Below are 19,316 nucleotides of genomic sequence, written 5' to 3'. Positions count from 1 at the left end.
GTGTTCCTGTCTGTGTGTGTCTGTGGGGGGTTAAAAGAAATGGAGCTACAAGGTCACATGGTAGGAAAATGTATTAACTAGGAAACTATAAAATATCTTTAAAAGAAAACATGATAGTTTGGGGGGAAAGTGTCTTAGTTTAAGCGTCAAGTAAAACCTGCTATCTTCTAACTTTATCTGTTTGTTCCACCAATTAGCTTCCCTAATCTTTCAGATTCATTCAACCTCTGCAACAGTTTCTTTGTTTTTACAACAGGGAGGTTCTTAGTTGTTTGGTAGAGGTTTGTGGAAGATGCTTTAAATGAGATGAGCTAGAAGGAGGCTTTGAGAGACCACAGTGCACAGGACACAAAACTCCCTTCCCTGTGTGGGGCACCTAACCCTGGTGGTTACTCTTCTAGACCACTGACTTCCATTTTAATGACGTCCGTGAAGAAAATAGGGTTATCTTTTCTTTATGATGAAGCAATGGGATTTAGACAGGAAAACCTCTTCTAGATCACAGTGACAAAGTGGAGGACCCTAAAATACGGGCTTCTGATGCTGGGCCATCAGATATGGCTTCCTCTTCCTCCTGGCTAAACTGCTCACAGGCTGCCATGCCCTATGCTATCTACTGTGGGACTCTCCAGACTGGGAGGTCCTTGGGATCTGGGTGTTCTAGGACAGCTCCCCGACAAATCTCTGTTAAGTTGAGCAAGCATCTGAAAGGTAAATGTGCCTGCAAGCCACATTTTGTTTAGTTAGAACATCCAGAAAGGCCTGGGTTTCTGTACTTTCTCATTAGCTTCTTCACTATTTCCTCCATCTGGGGAAGGACAACTGCTTCCTCCAAGGATGCTACAGGGAGCAGAGTGGGAGGAGCACGGGTCAAGAGAGCAATGAAAACAGTGAGTATCCTCTTTTCCATTGAATAGTAGACGTATTGTGTGAGTAGGAGCCAGAGGAACAAGTCTGCATTGCTTGATTAAAGAAACTATGGTCAAAGAAATAACTGATGTCAGCTAAGGGATTAGGGTATGGGTACCCTGACACCCTCCTGAGAGGAAGACAAACTGCAAGTTTACATAAAAATGCTGTAAGATGTGAGTGCCCTGTGGCCCACTAATTCTATTTCTAGAAATGTTTTTAAATGAAGAAACCTAGAAGTTAACTCAGGTGTCCAATAACAGAATTAAAGAGTGTGTGTGTGTACAATGTGCATGCATATGTGTAGTGTGTGTGCATGCATGTGTTGTGTGACTGCGTGTGTGTGTAGTATGTGTGTATATGCATGCATGTGTTGTGTGACTGCATGTGTATGTGTAGTATGTGTGTGTGCATGTATGTGTTGTGTGACTGCATGCGTATGTGTAGTATGTGTGTGTGCATGCATGTGTTGTGTGACTGTGTGTGTATAGCATGTGTGTGTGTGCATGCATGTGTTGTGGGACTGCGTGTGTGTGTAGTATGTGTGTATATGCATGCATGTGTTGTGACTGCATGCATATGTGTAGTATGTGTGTGTGTGCATGCATGTGTTGTGTGACTGCATGCGTATGTGTAGTATGTGTGTGTGCATGCATGTGTTGTGTGACTGTGTGTGTATAGTATGTGTGTGTGCGCATGCATGTGTTGTGTGACTGCGTGTGTGTGTAGTATGTGTGTATATGCATGCATGTGTAGTATGTGTGTGCATGCATGTGTTGTGTGACTGTGTGTATAGTATGTGTGTGTGCATGCATGTGTTGTGTGACTGCGTGTGTGTGTATATAGTATGTGTGTATATGCATGCATGTGTTGTGTGACTGCATGCGTATGTGTAGTATGTGTGTGTGCATGCATGTGTTGTGTGACTGTGTGTGTATAGTATGTATGTGTGCATGCATGTGTTGTGAGACTGCATGTGTGTGTAGTATGTGTGTATATGCATGCATGTGTTGTGACTGCATGCATATGTGTAGTATGTGTGTGTGTGCATGCATGTGTTGTGTGACTGTGTGTGTATAGTATGTGTGTGTGCATGCATGTGTTGTGTGACTGCGTGTGTGTAGTATGTGTGTATATGCATGCATGTGTTGTGTGACTGCATGTGTATGTGTAGTATGTGTGTGCATGCATGTGTTGTGTGACTGCATGTGTGTGTAGTATGTGTGTATATGCATGCATGTGTTGTGTGACTGCATGTGTATGTGTAGTATGTGTGTGTGCATGCATGTGTTGTGTGACTGTGTGTGTGTGTGTAGTATGTGTGTGTGTATGCATGCATGTGTTGTGTGACTGCATGTGTATGTATGCCCAGTCAATAAAATGTATGGGCTATTTAAAACAAGAACACACAGAAGAATCTTTTTAGAAGGAGGGGCATGTTCAGTGCACACCACAAGAAAATGCAGTTGGAAGGGATGTTATTTCTCTCTTGACTTTCCAGGAGCCTCGAGGCTACGGGCAGGGAGAGCTCCACCAAGCCCATCACTAGGCAGAGCACAGGAAGCTGAGAAGAATTCTATTCCTATCAGCTCCCTACCTCTCTGTGGAGAAGACAGGCCTAGCACACGGCCCTCCTCTATGGATGAGCATCAGCCAACAGGCAGGGGCCTGGTGAGCACTGCCTCAACAGGGGAACAGAGTGGGCCATTAAGGCCTTCGCAGGAGCTGGGGACAGGTTTCCTGAGGCAGAGAAGCAAGGCCAGGCCAGGCATTCACACCTAGAGTTGGGAGTAGGGTCCAGCACTCACCAAGGAACTAGAACATCCCTCTCTGCTGGGCAGGCAGAGGTCGGCAAGGACAGGGTGGCTTTAATCAAAAAAATGTAGCTGTGTCAGAGCCATGTCTGGAAAGATTCCTCTTGGGGCTATGTAAGCAGTTTAAAGGGAGGTGGTCTCACGGCAGCCATCTCTCAGTGTGTGCACACATGGCTATTTGGGCAGACTGTGTATTCTAGGTATGAGGCCAAAAAATGGAGATAATGCACTCCCACTCATGGAATTGCTGCTAAGTTCTACTGTTAACATGTTGCCTCTTCTAAGATGGTCCCTAGTTAATGGACGAGGAAAACAGAGAGGGCTGGTAACGCCCTCAGGGCCACACAGTTAATATCCTACACAATCAGACTGAATCTTCTGGTAGGCTTCAGAAGGCCAAATGCCATATCTCCAAGACAGGCCACTGGGGGAAAGCGGGAGGGGTGGCCTATGCAAGAAACATTCCCCTCTTTGAGAATTGTGTTGTACCTGTCTATTCCTAGCCTACTTCCCATAACAGAAAATGTAAATTAAAATATGAATATTGATATCAAACTAGTAGCCAAATTGGAGTCTCAGTGATCGAGGCTGCAGCATATTTTAATGTGTCTACAGACAGGGAGCTGACAGTTGTGTGATAAGGTGTGAAAGTGTCTGTTCTGCAAGAGTCTACCTGTTCTCCTCACTCCCCACATGCCTGCTCACGCCTTCAGTGTGCTTCCAAGTGTTTGCCTAGAAACTCAAGCCAACTATGGGTTTGTTCCTCTCAGTCACAGTGATACTAAGCAAGCTCAATTTGTTGTTTAGATTTAGAAACTTTCCAAATGGCTATGAAATGGGCCCATTTGGCTAAAGCATTTTAATATTAAAAAAAATTTACAGATTTTATTCTTTAGTATTTTCTTTAATATTTTCTTCTGTGTGTGTCTTAGCGGTACCAACAGATGAAGAGGGTGTGGGTGCAGCAACTGGATTTAAAGTGGCATTCTCTGGGCAGCCCGGACCAGGGAAGCAATGCAACTTGTTGACTTTCTTCTGCAGGTGAGGACATACCCCCAGGGAAGTGCCACTGGTCCCCTTAGGAAGCCATGGCTTAAATCTGTCTTTTCTGCTTCCTATCTCTTAGCAGGTAGGACTTCAAAGGAGACCAGTCTACAGCAGAACTTGGCCACTTTGTTCTGTTTATCCAGAGAAATATGTTCTCCATCTTTTTTTTTTTTTTTTTTTTTTTTTTTTTTGTCCCTGGGGAAGCAGAGCAGATGTGGAATAAAGCCACACTATAGGATCTATGAACAATCACTTGTCACTGGTCACAGTTACCCTGAAAGCTGTTTCAGAGGCTTTGAAAAATCTATAGCACAAATGAACAAGGGATGGGAAAGGGGACCTGCTCAGTCGCATTAGAGATGATGGACCCTCCACACACCGTGGTGACCTCTCCTCAGGTCAGCCTCACATTCTCTATTTGCAATTCAAACCCAAGGCAAGAGCAAAGAGGGCAAGCTTGGGTTCTTGATTATATGTGCAAGGTCATCATTGCTATGCTGAGTTTGAGGAGGGCAAGGTGGCAACCCAGCATGTTGGAAAATTAGGTCTTTGCTGGCAACTGCCTCAATTTCATAGCAGAAACCAAACTTGCAATATCTGTGTTAGGTGCATCTGGGGAGCCATAGCGACAGGTTCCATGTAGTGTGGAAGGGGTGGGTGGAAGGGGAAGAAAAAAGTCAAGGAAATATTTTCCACTACAGCGAGATAGGTCAGGGGAAGCCATATCCTAAATTAGCTCAAGAAAAAGAGCTAGAGATCACCAGAGACTAGGTGCCTATATATACTGAACAATACTGGGGTTTCAATTACAAAACAGCTCTTCCAAGAACAACTGCAAAATATCAAGTCTGAGGAAATCTGTAAGAGAGAAGGGGAAGTGAAAATTGAAAAGGGTGCACTAATAGATCTGTCAACAGTCCAGTGGTGACAAGCCACATTTCTATAAAATGCCTTTACCATTTGTGTCACCTGAGGTGCGCTGACACCCTCTACAGAACATTATCTCCTGAAGCTATTCTTGAAGAGACTGGTGTGGGCTGGGGAGAGAGAAGGGGAGGGGCAAAAATTGCTTTAGAGTCTGCGAAGGAAGGAAAAGGTGGAGTGTGGAAGGAACATGATCTAGACTGTGTAAATAAGCCTTTGGGTAAATACATGAGAGAAGCTGGGCTCCGCTGGCTGCTGCGGACACATGAGTGGTGGGAAAGACTGTGAAGGGCAGTCCCTGAGTCCCTGGCTTCATGGTCAGCAGAAGCAATGAGACCCATGAGGCCATTTGTCTGGAGCCTGAGGGGGAAACCATGCCTTTCCTATTTCAGGAAATATACTAACCAACCCCAGCCTACAATCTGGACACATCTAATTCAGGTCCACATGACTGGGACAGAAGATGAGAAGGTATGACTAGTGACGCAAATAACAACCAGCAAAAGAATCACAGCTGCTAGTGTCTTCAGGATGAGCAGACAAACATGGGGCTGTGTGAATTTGTGTTACAGGGTTTAGATCACAGGATGAGAACTTCAGCTGTTAAGAATTCACTGTCAGAGAAGCTAGGAATTTAAATGCTTAGTCAGAGCAAATTATTTTCCAATTAAAAGAAAAGAATCAATTCCTTCGACCCATTTCAAGTTAATGAGGATTTTTCTGATGTTATAAAGTTGAAACTACTTTCACTTAAAATCAAAACAAAATGCCAAGATAATGGTACATTTAGGGATATGGGTAAAATGACTTCAGACATCTTTCACCAAAGAAAACACTTTGGGAGGACACTGGGCAGTAGAGAATGGCAATATTCTGACAGTGGAGGCCATCAGAGCTGAGATCTAATCCTATTTCTGCTGGGCTCACACACTGTGGCCTTGGGCAATTACTTCACTCACAGCTTTGTGAATTCGGGGTGACAGCTCCTAGCCTGGCCCATCTTTAACAAAGAGTGACAATCACAGTATCAGAGGTCATATTGCAACAGTACCAAAAAGGTCCCTGCTCTGGTCACCTTGCTGCACTCCCTGTAGACTCAGGTTGGGGAAATTTTAGGCACAGTGACTTTATGCAATTTTTCGGATGGACCACAGAGCCTCTGTTTGCCTGACTGCCTTAAACATAGGCTAGGCTATTCTCATTCGGTACAGTGTGGTGGGAGAACCACAACATTCCCTTCCTGCTCACTCTTTGTGCATGTTTGTGTAGGGACCATGTGTGTGCCAGAACCAGAGGGGTCCTTTCTCTGGACATGTTTTTATGGTTTAGGTTATGCCAAGACCTATGGCAGAGGGTGGTGGTGGGGAGGACACCTGCAAACCCCAGGCCCGGTGGGGCAGGGCAGGGGACAGTGGTAACTCTGAACTTGCTCGCCTTTGTGTGTTTAAGACCACAAAGAGTCTTAATGTTATTTGGAGACAGTTTTTTTGTCTGTGAATATTTATAACAGTGTGAAACTCCCGGACAGCTGGTAATGCATTTTGAAGTGTGCTAACAACACTGTATCAAACAGCCCTCTCTTGATCACATCCTACTTTTTTGTGGCCACGCATTTCATACACGGTGCTTATACATTTTGAATAAGAACTTCAAGTACCTTTTGCTTCAAGCGGTTTTTCACCTCTTTTATTCCCATTTTTGCATGATCTTTTGCCTGCATGAAAAATTAATTTAAGTTAAGATTCCTTTTCTGTTTCCAGCAGGGTCTATGCTTGATTTCAGTCCACCATGAACCACCTTCTCTGATTACTAGAAAAAGGAAGGAAAAATGGGATCATCAAATTGAAAATATAATGGCTGTGAAAACAAATACAAAGGTAAAAGGTTAAAAAAAAATCCCTTAAAGGCGCTGCAGCGATTCCATTTTTGCATTTTGACAGCAGAGACTTTTTTCTTCTTTTCCTTCCCAGGCCTTTCTTGTGCTCTCCATAATTATTTACCTTGGCAGCGTGGTGACAGGTACCAGTAAAAGAACAGCAGCTTTACCTGCCACAAGACTCAGAACACCCACCATACCTTACTAGGGCAGGGCCTCAGGAGCAGGCTCTCCAGGCTGAAGGGTTGAAACATGACAGTAGCTGCCAGGTTTTTATAGTGCCATTTCCTAAATTTCATTTTGGTGGACACCCTGGCCTCCACTTTCTGCCAGTTTTGATTTGTGTATCTTTGCTGGTGGCTACCCATCCACTATAGTAACCAGAGTTTAAGTACAGGAAGCATTGATACAATTAAAAATAAAAATAAAACAAAGCCAACCCATGTGTGTAGCTCAGGGTCAAATGATTAAGGAGGAAAAAACCCACAAGAACAGTGCTCGAGGTTTGTGAGAGATGAAGTGCCGGAGCTGCCAGATCCCCCTCACCTGCTGTGGGCCCCAGTCTCACAGCGTACTTCTTATAGAGCAGTGCTAAAAGAGAGGATGAAGAATTCGGGACAGAACTGAGGGGTCTTCTCATCATGCACATAGTCATGGTTATAAAACAGAGGCCCTCCCCAACTGGTCTCCACATTCCCTGTTATGTAACTATACATGTAACCTGACATGGAGAGATTAGAAATGAGGGGTGGTCTCCCACCATGCACATAAAACAGCAATGCCAAGCAATTCTCAGAACACTGAGACTGTTAAGAAATGGCATGGCCACCCTGTGATCACTTCTGCAATCTAGATATTGATATACTAAAGAATCAGGTTGTGTTGGGTGTGGTGGTACACATTTTTAATCCTAGCACTTGGGAGGCAGAGACAGGAAGATTTCTGAGTTTAAAGCCAGCATGATCTACAGAGTGAGTTCCAGGACAGCCAGGGCTACACAGAAAAAACCCTGTCTTGAAAAAAACAAACAAACCAAAACCAACAACAAGAACAACAAAAGAGGTTACATGAAAGAACCCACCATGGCTTCCAGACTGTGACCAGTACTTACAAACTTGTAGACAGTCTTCATAGCTGGGTTAGCTTTTGTTTTTACAGTATTCAGAATTGCTCCACTTCCTTTCTGTAATAAAAATGTCAATCAGCGATGTGGGCAAGAGAGAGAGTGGGCCAGCACCAACAATGACTGTTTCTCTTTAATCAAGCCAGGCAACATTTCCAGAGTGTGTGAGAAGAGAAGCAGGCCCAGGTGGTCACTGGATGGGGTCAGTTAGGGCTATGGCAGACTGTGTGTGTGTGTGTGTGTGTGTGTGTATGTATGTAAGCAGGTGTGGGGACTGGGGAAGAGGCACGCGATAACTAGTCAAGGGAAGACAGTGGGCTCAATGTTCTGCTTAGTACCTGCTCCTGTCCAGGCTACCTGAGGTAAGGGTTTCCTTATTAGTTATAAGTAGCTCTTTAAAGAATTTCTAGCTACTGTAGCTAGTGTTCAGTCATATTTCATAACTGAACTATCTAGCTAATATCAAGCTACCGAAGAAAACAGGGTCCTGATCAAACAGGACCTGCTGGCATTATAGTTCCTCACTTTCCTTGGGGAGTATGGAAAGAAGATTGGAGAAAGGCTGTCCACTGGTTAGGAGGCAGCTAAGTGCATAGTCCATTTCCAACCATACCCTGGTAACATGTTGTAAGGCTGTAAGGACCCTGAGCCAGGAGGGTTTAGTTGAAGACCACCAGACTCTGTGTGTAGGTGAGGGACATATCAGGGTTCATGTAACATCTGGATGGTGGGAGCTGCACTGGGAGTTTGGAGACCAGAAGACTGGAGAGGACTCTGGAACAGAAAACCTTTGACCTGGGCCATGCAGGAGGCGAGGGGAGGATTAATGTGGAACATAGTAGGAATTGATGTTTTTAGGAGTAGCAAACAATACATAAAGGAGTGCAGAAGTGGGAGCTATGGGTATGCTTCCAGAGGGCAAGGGGTTCTTGACTTGTGGTGAAAATGAGGTTGGAAGGTCACATGGAGTGGCTATTACAGAGCCTGGAATGCCAGGCCCAGGGGTTTATGCTCTGAAAAACTTTTAATCAAATGTCGATGATAGTAATTGTTATTTCAACTTTTAGCACAATTGTTGGTAACTGCTTGCCTTAAAGATTTTGAGTTTTAATGAAAAACATTACAGTTTGACCTAGAAAGCATTCTTTGTTGTAGAAGAACAGGAAAGTTTCACCTACTCATCTATTCCATGCTGCCTTCCAAAATTCCTCAGAACCCTGTTTAAAGGGTCCTTTGGAGTACTGAAACTCCCTTTATCAATCAATCAACAGGTCCTTATTGCTTGCCTCTGATGTGCCAAGTGCTGTGTTTGGACATCTAAGAACAAGGCTGTCTTTCATGGGGGAGCTGCTTACTCTGGCCAACTGCAGCCACTTCCACGGGACCTGCTTGGCAGCAGCTGCGATTGGCCCCACAGCAGGCGAGAACACTTATCACATTATGCTGGAGTTGCCTGTTTACGTGTCTGCCTCCCTAACGAGATGGGGAGCTCCCCCAGGGCAGGACCTGCCCCCCTCTGGAGTCCCAGAGGCCAGCTGTCCCTGGCACACAGTAGGCCTTGAGTACATACTCAATTAGAAAGTCATGGAAAAGTAAGGTAAAATTTGGACTCCTTAGAGGCCAAAGGAGCCCTGAGCACCTGGCTCCCAATTCGACAAGATGTTCACAATAGCAGTAAGGAGGTGAAGAAAAGTCTCCCAGGGATATGTTCTTCATTTTCCCAGGAGCTCTTGCTGTGAAAGACACTGCAGGGTAGCAAGGAGGACACATCTTTGGCTTCTCTGTGATCATGACAACTGCCTGGTCATGGAAGGAAATGTTCTAGAACAATACATCACTCCATGGGCCTTGGCAGGCTCTCCTGCCTCTTTGTCTTCCATTAAGGGAGACTGTCTCCTTCTAGTCTCTTCCATAGGATGGTAGCCTGGCATTGAAACAACAGCATCTTCAGTTGAGAGAAAGGCATGTTCTGCATCTTGGGGAAGCTTTGTAGGTGGCCAAGGAGCAGAGGGCTACCAGGAGGCAGAGAGGAAAGCGGGTGGCTCTGAATGGGGCACACTTACCCGCACTGTAGACAGCCACTGACGGTACAGCTTATCACTGCCTAGGGGAAGAGGAGGGAGAGAGGCTGCCATTCAAATAATTCTTTAAATTGCCCTTGTACAGACTGGAAAGTTCACAGTCTAGGAAGGTGAGGAGGCTACTCTCTGCAGCATGTGGCAGTGAGTCAGGACACAGGTTTTCATTCTCAGTAAGTTGTACCAGTGCCCACAGTACAAAGCTCCTGCCTCTCCATCCCATGCTTCCATTGGCATAGCCTTGCACTCTGACCAAGAGGAACTACCATCCCCTGCCATCTGTGTTGAAGTGAACAGAACAGGCAGCTAAATGTTAGATCCTCTGGAGTGTCATTCTCTTCTTTCTATTACAATTATTTTTTTGTTTTAAAGAAAGAGTGTCATGTAGTTCATGCTGGCCTTTTGCTTTCTATGTCATCCAAGATGATCTTGAACTTCTGATCGTCATGGCATAGTGCAAGGTTAGGTGGCATTGAAGCTTGAACCCATGACACTATGCATACATCTTCTTCCTCCCTCAGGTCACATTCATATTCTTTGATGTACCATGAGTCACCAGAGCTGACTATCTAGTGTAGGAGTCCTGCTGGACACACAAGCTACCTTTGGTACATTTTCCTGGTGACAGGTTTTGTGGGTGAGTCCTGTTCGTTGCATTCTGAGGGCCAACGAGGTCTCAGCAGGATACTTTTCAGCAATATACAGAGCCTGTCTTCTCTCTGAACCCCTCTGCCATGGTCAGAACTTGACCCAGCGTCTGCTCCTTCTTTAAGCTCTTGAATGGTGGAATAAGAGTCAATGGAGCTCGATTCCAACCACACACAACTCAGTCTCTCTCTGCCTGCACTGGTTTAATTTGCATTTGGCTTAGTCGTTTATCTCTTTTCCTAAGGACCAAAGCTAGTGCTCATACTGTTTACTCAGCTCTGAGTACCATGTTCGGGGAATGCTTGTTGACAGTCTACATGTCCAGAGACTCTGTACTGCTTTAACAATTGTGGATGTGAAGTTGCCTCTGTGAGCTTGTGCACTGTTGCTCAGGTCATCAGCACAGCCCAGACTGGACAGGTTTAGTAGTAAAACAGTATCATTATTTTGACTTCATGAAACTACGTGTATGTACTGTCATCTCTGCCATCAAAGATAGAACCAGTGGTGTGTGGGAAGAAGAAGCCAGATTGGGACTCAGGAGATGCTCATTACTGACACGCCCCAGATGCTTCCACTGAAAAATGAGAGGATGATCCCTCTGAGACTGGCCACCCAGCAATGATGTATTTTTTTTTTCATTTATTTGTTTGTCTGAGAAAGGGTCTCACTGTATTGTTCAGGCTGGTCCCAACTCTTGGGCTCAAGTGATCTCCCCTCAGCCTTCCCATGGCTGGGACTACTTATCACTGTGCACAACTTGATGATGCTCATGCTACACAGAAACATGTGTTGAGCATTGACACTATGATCAGGACTGTCTTGGGGTACTGTGCAATGCTGCTCATAACTCACTTCCTCACTATAGAAGTCCTGCCAAGTAATCTGTGGCACTGTCAGTGTAGGAGTGGGAGAACAATGGCTGGAAAATGGACATGAATTGGCCCAGATGTCACAACTAACAATGAGGCAGGGGCCCCATTTGAGTTTAGCTGCCCTACTTCAGAATCTGGTTAAGTGTCCCTTGCATCATGCTGGCCATGACACTCTGCCAGACTTTTCTACCTAGGAGAGTAATGACTCTGGGATCAGAGGCTACACATGGCTAAACTACGTGCATCCTGTCACAAAACAATGAGGAATTTCCCAACTCTTCCAAGGTCAAGGTTGAAGTCTGTCTCCCCATGCCCTCTCCTGAAGAAGAAAACAATCCCATCTGTGCCAGGAACGCAATGGGCAGCGTCTTACCAGCATACTCGCCCATGTTGATCTCCTCCTCAAAAACATCACTGAAACCTTCACCAGAATTGAGAAGGTCTAGACGGCCATCAATAAACTGGAAAGAAAAAAAAGCAAACACACCATAGCTTGTCTATAAACAGGGGAGCCATCCAACTGGGCACTAAGGTCTATCCTCAAGATCAGCCAAGTTGTTCAAGATGGGAAAGGCCCTTTAAAAACCACAAGTCTCTTGAAAATGCTGGCTGTGTTTTTCTAACTCAGAAAACTGCAAGGCAAAGACTTGTCAGGAACCTGATGCCCCTTTTACACCAGCCCTGCCCCTGAGTTCTCCCCTGGCCCATTTCCTCCCTTCCCTCATTCTTAGTGCTGAAGGTGAAGACAGCTACAGAAATACCCACTAGAGACCTGGCACAGGCAAGAGAGGCTGGGTACCTGTTTGAAGAGCTGCAGCTGTGTGGCATTCTGTAGGAACTGCCTCATGGCTCCAGAGCGGTAGTGGGACACGAAGGCTTCCTCACTGAAGGTGATGGGTTCTTCCTGGGAAATGGAGAAAGAACATAATGGTAAGAGGCAGGCAACATCCCTTCTGCAGGTTTTCACATCTGCCTATTCCTTTATTCCGTACTATCACCGGTCATTCTAGTTGATGGTCGAGGAAGCTATTTTAGGAAGAATTAAACCCCAAGTCATAGAGACTAGAAGGCGAGGCTGACAACCAAGCTCAGCTGGGCAGCCCAATTCACCCCGTCCCTAACACTGATGATCATAAGAGCAAGTTAGCACTGTGCCTGCCAGTGTGATGATTTCCAAATGTATCCTGCCATGTTTAGGGGTAGAACCCTGAAGCCAGTCGGCACCCCATGTTGAAGGGGCCCTGATAAGGCAGAGACGAACCTTTCAGAGATGGACAGGGGTGACACTGAGAACACTGGTGCTTGGTGGCCTTTTCTCAGGTACCAACTGGGGAAAATAGTTTTAAACTCATTTATAAGTGATTATTATTTTTGTTGATTTTTTTTTTTTTGAGACAGGGTTTCTCTGTGTAGCCCTGGTTGTCCGGAACTCACTTTGTAGACCAGGCTGGTCTTTACACTTGTGAGCCTCCTATCTCAACTTTCTCAATGTTGGGATTCCAGGTGTGCACCACCATGCCTGGCCCCCACTAGCTTGACCTATAGCAAGTTATAATTTACGAAATACTGGCTGATCAAAAATAAAATTTACCACCTGCAAAAGTTTGTGTTTAAGCTATCTGATGAGTAAGTTTTTGTCCACAAAGTACATTTGAGTCAAGAAAATGATGCTCTAAGTTTTAAAACAAACAAACATACATCCTGGTCTTGTATAGTCAACGCCTCGCTCTTTCTTTGAACTCATTTACAGCACTTGTCTATGCAGACATGTCTTTAATTTTGGTCTGCATCCCTGATTATGAAAGATCTCACTTTTACATCTCAAGCTGTGTTAGGGCACTCCCTCCTTTCATGGACTTGGTGGCAAACAAAAGGATGTTTGAAGCTCCGCTTTTATCCTGATTTAATGAGTTACGTGTTAAATTTACTGTCTGGCTCCTTTAAGTTCCAAGAATTCCTTTTGCTTCAATCTAGCCAATATTAACTCAGCAACTGGGCAGCCTCACTGCTCAGGCTGCAAGGATGGCCTAGAAATATGAGAATGGAAAAATGTATTTTTATAGTTAAACCCTCCTCAAGTTTACAAAGGATTTAAGGCACTTTTGCAAGCGTCCAAGACAACAAATAAGAAAAATGATTGCTGAGAGGCACACACATTGTGAAATAATTTAGAAATAGTTCTGGATGTGCTGCTTCTCATGCAGTTTCTAAACTTAAGTCACAGAATTATTCTGGAGCTACCTGGCAGCTGAAGCAAGGGAGGAACTGCTAACTGTGTGGCACGTGAGAGGAAGAAGCCACTGCTGGTCCCTGGAAAAGGAGTTAGAGCTGCTCATGTTACTTTGGCATGGACTGGCCCTTCTCCACCAAACCAAGTCCAGGGAGAATTTCACCCCCTCAAGCCTTTCTCCTCACTGTTGGGGCCATATTCGCTCTAGGATTTTATACACACTGACAATTTTTGACGCATATCACCAGCCCAGAACCTCACTAGCCCTCTAAAGCCTGTTACTCCGTATCTGGCACTCACCCTCTCAGTTATGGATGCCCAAATCCATCCAAATCATTGCCTCCCTTTCTTGGTTGTCAGAGCCTCACTGATCCACAACTGACCTGTTAGACTTCCAATGTCCTTCCTGCCCAGCCTGGGAGGGATCTCACATACTCACTGCTTGCCCCCCATGACCCTGGCATAGGCCCAGACTGCTGTGGTGGGGGTTCATCTTCATGCTCTCTGTCCCGTTTCACTCATTCTGGTTCCTATCAATTCTGGCCAAAGTTCAATCATGTCACCATATTACTCAGGAATCCAATTGCCCAGGTGCAGCCTTCATGTAATGACCATTATATACTTTATACAGTGTCCTTTATACTGTGATTCCCGTGAACAGATACACTTGTTTGCAGAACTTTACATACCACACACCAGGGTCTTGTGTGGGAGAAGATGGGGAAACTTTTCGTCTTTGGCCAGGTGAGTAGCCCTTTAGGATGGTTCCTCTGTGTCCCTTTGTATCTGCTCCTCCACATCTGTTTTTACAAAAGTACCTTCTGGTACATATGCTGTGTTGTTCCATAGTTACCCTTACTTTCTTTGCTTTCTGCCTGACTCAAGCCTGGGTGTGGCAGTCACTCACCCTTGCTTGGTATTACCAGACACCATTACCATGAGTGCTAGAACAGTCTTTCCCAGCATCCTCTCTGACCAGGAGCCTACAAGGGCAAGTTTTTGTTGAACATATCTCCACATCCTCTGGGGTCACTGTAGAACCTGGGCTCTAGTTACAAGTGCAGGGATGTGAGTTAAACAACCACAGAATGAGCTCAACCCTGGTTCCTGCTGCAGGACCTGTGGCCTTGGTGTGACACAGACCCTGCTGTCTTGGTAAAGAAGTCTGGGATACCATGAGGGATGAGTGGTGCTTGTGTTCAGAGTGGAGGGTGTTAGAGTTGCTCAGATGAACTGTCCACTTGTACCTGGAACCTTGGCCCAGAACCAATCACAGAGGACTCATCCCCTGGAGTGACACTCCTTCCAAGATCCTGACAATGATCACACTTCACTAGTGGGCTCCTGGAGATGTCCCACAGATGTGTCTTAGATGCGCAGCATCAAGGGTTTCCTTAACAAACCTTCAGGATGCAGAACACCAGCCCTTCAGACATAAGTCCCCCTGGGAGATATGCAAGGGCTCAGTGAAGATCCCTGCTATAGGACGAGGGTAAGCACACAGAGCTCTTTCCTTCCACTTTGTATACCTGTGCCCTACAGCTGTCATGGCTTCCACTGCGCCATAGTTCAATAACTATAGACAGTCTCTTGTTAATTCTCTTCTTTACAAAAATTGCAAGCATTGCTGGTTTAGTTCTCTTATTTGATTGATTAGACCGTTTGTCTTCTTAGGTGACACTCTAGGCACTGGGGCAACCTGCTGATGGCAACATTAATTCCAGGGAGTCAGGCCATGAGCATTTGTGCTTAGATGGCATTAGTAAAGAGTTTTTCCATCTATGACCCCAAGAACAGTAAAATATAGCTGCTCAACCCCATCAAGGCCTCTGTTACAAAAAGACAAGTGTTCCCTCTTGGACTGTCTTCTTGACATATGGAATCAATCGAAAAGTCGATCACTAATGAGTTAAATCACTGTTTGCAGGTGAAGCCCGTGACGCCAAAGGTTTGAATCTTCCAGAAATAATGGCTTCATCCATACAGCTTCTTCAGTACTGGTGTACAAACACAACCCCCACCAGGATCTTCAAACTACTTTCTTTGTCCTGCTAACTCCTCTGTTTCTTAACAAATTTAACTGTTATCAAAAACATCAATTTTACTGAACATAAGACAAGAAGAGAAGTCTCCTTTTTATAGATTTTATTTAAAATTAAAACCCATTATTTTTGCAAGATTCATCTCTATATATTCAAACATTTAAAAAACACTCTTTAGTTCGAGACCAGCCTGGTCTACAAGAGCTAGTTCCAGGACAGGCTCCAAAGCTAGAGAAACCCTGTCTCGAAAAAACCAAAAAAAAAAAAAACCAAAAAAAAAAAAACACTCTTTATAAGCCAGGTTCTGGGTAAGAAGAATGAAAATATAAAACACAGATCATACAAACACCAGGTAAAAGGTGGGAAGTAGATGAAGGTATAGACCATATAAGAATGGGAGAATATTCTGACCATGGCAATGCTATTTGTGTGTGTATGCAGGGCGGGGTGGGGGCAGTGTTTCTGTGTATGTGAAGGTTGACATCAGGCAACTTCCTCAATGACTCTCCACTTTATTTTTGCATCCTGGTGATTAAAAACAGATAAGTGACAAGTGCCTTTACCTGCTTATATTGCTAGTCTCTCTCCACCTGACTTTTTATATTGTCTCTCATCAAACGATAGCTCACTGTTTTAGCTACATTGGCTGGCAAGCAAGCTCTGAGATCCGGCTGTATTTCCTTTCAGTCATGAGATGACAGGGTTGTGGCAAGGCCCCACTTTATCTGGGGACCCAAAGTCAGGTCCTTATGCTTGTGCAGTGGGTGCTTTATCTGTTGAGTCAAAATGTGGTATTTATATATGTTACACATGCCTTAAAAAGGAATCTGACTCATGATACAGCATGGATGCACCTTGATGATACTATGTTGAGTGAAACAAGACAGTCAAGAAGACTGGTAACTATGAGTGATCAAATTCATAGAGAAAAGAGTAGAATGGGGGCCAGGGGCAGTTGAAGAGCTGTTCAGTGGGTTTCAGATTTAGACAATGATGAAGTTTGGGAGATGGAGATGGTTGTACACCCATGTGAATGTATTGAAGGACATGGGACTACATTATAAAATGGCTAAGATGGGAAATTTTATGAAAAACTTAATTATGATTTTAAAAAATCAACAGAACATGGCAGGGTACAAGGTGATTGCTTATTTGGTATTGGCTTGAAAATTTCCCTAATAGTAAGTCAGTTATTTTAAAGGAATTCCGCCAAGTTCAGGGAACAAACAACCACAGTGTGGAGTGGCACCTGATACACCAGAGGGCTAGGACTGCTTTTGCTAAAGGAACCTTTACGAAAACTTGAAGCTTTCCATTTAGTCTCTGTAAGGCAACTCAACATGGTAAAGAGTGAACATGTCATGGATTTGAAAGGCCTTAAACCCTAACCTGCCTGGCAGTCAAGTAATCTCTGGTAACTTAATCTGTCTTTCCTCATTGGTGATAATAGTGATAGTGGTCCCTCACAGTGTCAAAATGAAAACTGAAACAGATCATCACAGAGGGTGTTTCCACAATGAGTTTCCCACAAATAATAGTGAGTAGAGATTGGTCTTGCCTGTGACAAGCAGGGACCAGTGTAAAATGAACACTCTTGAAAATAAAATGCTTCTAAAATCTATTCCTTCCTTTGTTCCCCCCTCTTCCCTTCCTCCTTTCCCTCTCTCCTTCCTTTCCTCCATCCCTCCTTCTCTCTCTTTTTCAAGATCCATCCTGGTGTTTAGATACAATAGTATACTGACACTCCAAGTAAAGAAGGAATCAATGTTTAGTTATTAGCATGATTTTTGCTGTTCAATTTTATACCATGTGATATTGGCTTTAAAAAAAATAATAAATTTGATGGGCACTGTATTTCATAGCTGGTACATGCACCTGTGTTTCTTTCTTTTAAAGATTTTATTTTTAATTATGTGTATGTGCACATGACTGGGTCCTGGGAACTGAACTCGGGGCCTTTGGAAGATTATTACACACTTTTAACCACTGGGCCATCTCTCTAGTTCCTGTGTTCTCATCAGTTCATGGAAATGCTGCATCTCAGCTGTTTTAATTTTACTTCTTGATATAGGTATAGTCCACACATTTTCTGCCTTACTGATCAGAAAGGAAGAGGGGCCATATTCGCTCTGTCTCTTTCTTTCCTATCATATTCAGAGTAAGGACAAGAAGCAAACACAATGTGTGACAGCTCCATTTTGTTTTAATGCTGGTCTGAAGGTTACTCTTCACAGGTCATCTGGGCAGCTCCCAAGGGACCAATGTGACTTCCCCTGTGGTGTGGAGCATAGTTCCCAAATCTTTATTTACTGGAACACAGGGACAAAAGAAGGGCGAGAGGAGCAGTGGGTTCCCTTGCTGTAACATTGGCAGCATGAGCATAGAGAGAAGGGGCCTATGCCAGCTGAGGTCTCATCTGTGCCAACCAAGCTTGTCCCATCCTTGCCAAGACCTTCACATATAATTCCCATCTCATGAGGAAGGAACATTCATGGTGAAGCCTTTAGCTCAAAGTCTCAGGGATCTCCAGTCTATGACTCTTGGGCTCAAGTCCAAGCACAGCACACAATGAGGTCATGAGGCAGATAGAGGGGTGAAGATCACTGCACAGTCAATCAGATGACTCTGATACGGCTGGGTCAAGTCACCCTTGGAATGACAGGATAAAGACAGCTTTCTGCAGCAAGTGTGGAGTAGCTGAGGTGTGACTCCCATCCCTGTAACTAGCCCTAAACAAAGAATCAATGTCTCCTTTGTGAAGCTGCCTTGCTGTTCGGATGGTTTTAAGTTAGGGCAAATGTGAGCGCCCAACCAGGGCTTCTCAAATGATTTGTGGGGCAGAGATGGCCAGGCTGCTGGTATTTGCCCATTCTGGCCACAGCCCCAGTATTGACAGAGGCCCCCTGCACACATTTGCTAGATTATAGTAAAGACATTCAAATCACAGGCGCGTCGGCCCATGCCTCAGCTCATCTGTGCCAGGAGCCCCTTCCTTCAGCATTAACGGAGACAAACAGGGAGAAGTCAGGAAATTCTGATTAGCACAGGAACGCAGATGAGCAGGGAGGCCTGTGGATGCAGAGGAGACACAATGAGGTTGGTCTTCGTGCATACTAGCTCAAGATTTTCCTCCCCTAAGACATGCAGATGGGAATCAGCTCTTGCAGGAAAGCAGGTGCACTGATTAAACCCAACTACCGCTTGCTGAGCACTCCACCAGTGTTGGCTGGTTTTACATGTTTTACCCTGTTTATTTTCTGTGGTAACCTGTGAAGTAGGTTTTATGGTCACCTCTACTTCACAGAGAAGGAAACTGAGGCTCTGTTAGGTGAGGTTACCTGATTGAGGTCACTGAGTTGGGCAGTGACCTGGCCAATGTTCAGAGGCAAAATCTACCTGGATCTGGGCTCACATAACATGGTATTATTTCTCTTGCATAAAGAGACATAATAGCATGATTCTATTTGTCACCTAGCTGGAGCTGCTCTAGAGGTAATCCAAAGAGGTGGATTATAGGGTAGCAATGCTAAATAGGCTATGGCTCCACTATGCTTGATGCAGCTGTTCACCTCTTGGAGCCTCTAACTTCTCACTGATACAGTGCAAAGAGCAGTCTCTACCTAATGCTCTGAGTGGTGGAGTCATTATGTGGATTAATGTCCAGAGAACAGTGGTGGCTCATTTCCGCAACACAGTGACAGCTCTCTCCCAGGGTGGAACCCAAATGGGACACACAGGGATCTCAGGATC

The 19,316-nt window shown here is 44.8% G+C and overlaps 1 protein-coding gene across 9 annotated transcripts in view; it reads right to left on the bottom strand.

Annotated features, from left to right (window-relative positions):
• Positions 1–19,316, bottom strand: part of Dennd1a (DENN domain containing 1A) — a 543,784-nt gene that overhangs the window by 50,359 nt on the left and 474,109 nt on the right. For all 9 annotated transcript variants that reach the window (XM_041675232.1, XM_041675224.1, XM_041675226.1 and 6 more), the window contains 5 exons: positions 12,094–12,198; positions 11,668–11,755; positions 9,757–9,797; positions 7,682–7,753; positions 6,352–6,408 (listed from right to left, as the gene is read on the bottom strand). In XM_041675232.1, the coding sequence (XP_041531166.1) occupies positions 6,352–6,408; positions 7,682–7,753; positions 9,757–9,797; positions 11,668–11,755; positions 12,094–12,198 (363 nt within the window). The remainder of the gene's footprint in view (positions 1–6,351; positions 6,409–7,681; positions 7,754–9,756; positions 9,798–11,667; positions 11,756–12,093; positions 12,199–19,316) is intronic.

This window comes from Microtus oregoni, unplaced genomic scaffold (assembly GCF_018167655.1).
Source record: "Microtus oregoni isolate MIOR12 unplaced genomic scaffold, Mior012 000025F_ref0000491, whole genome shotgun sequence".
Taxonomy (NCBI): domain Eukaryota; kingdom Metazoa; phylum Chordata; class Mammalia; order Rodentia; family Cricetidae; genus Microtus; species Microtus oregoni.
The sequence above is the reverse complement of the archived record's forward strand: the minus strand, read 5'-3'. Positions and strand labels throughout refer to the sequence as shown.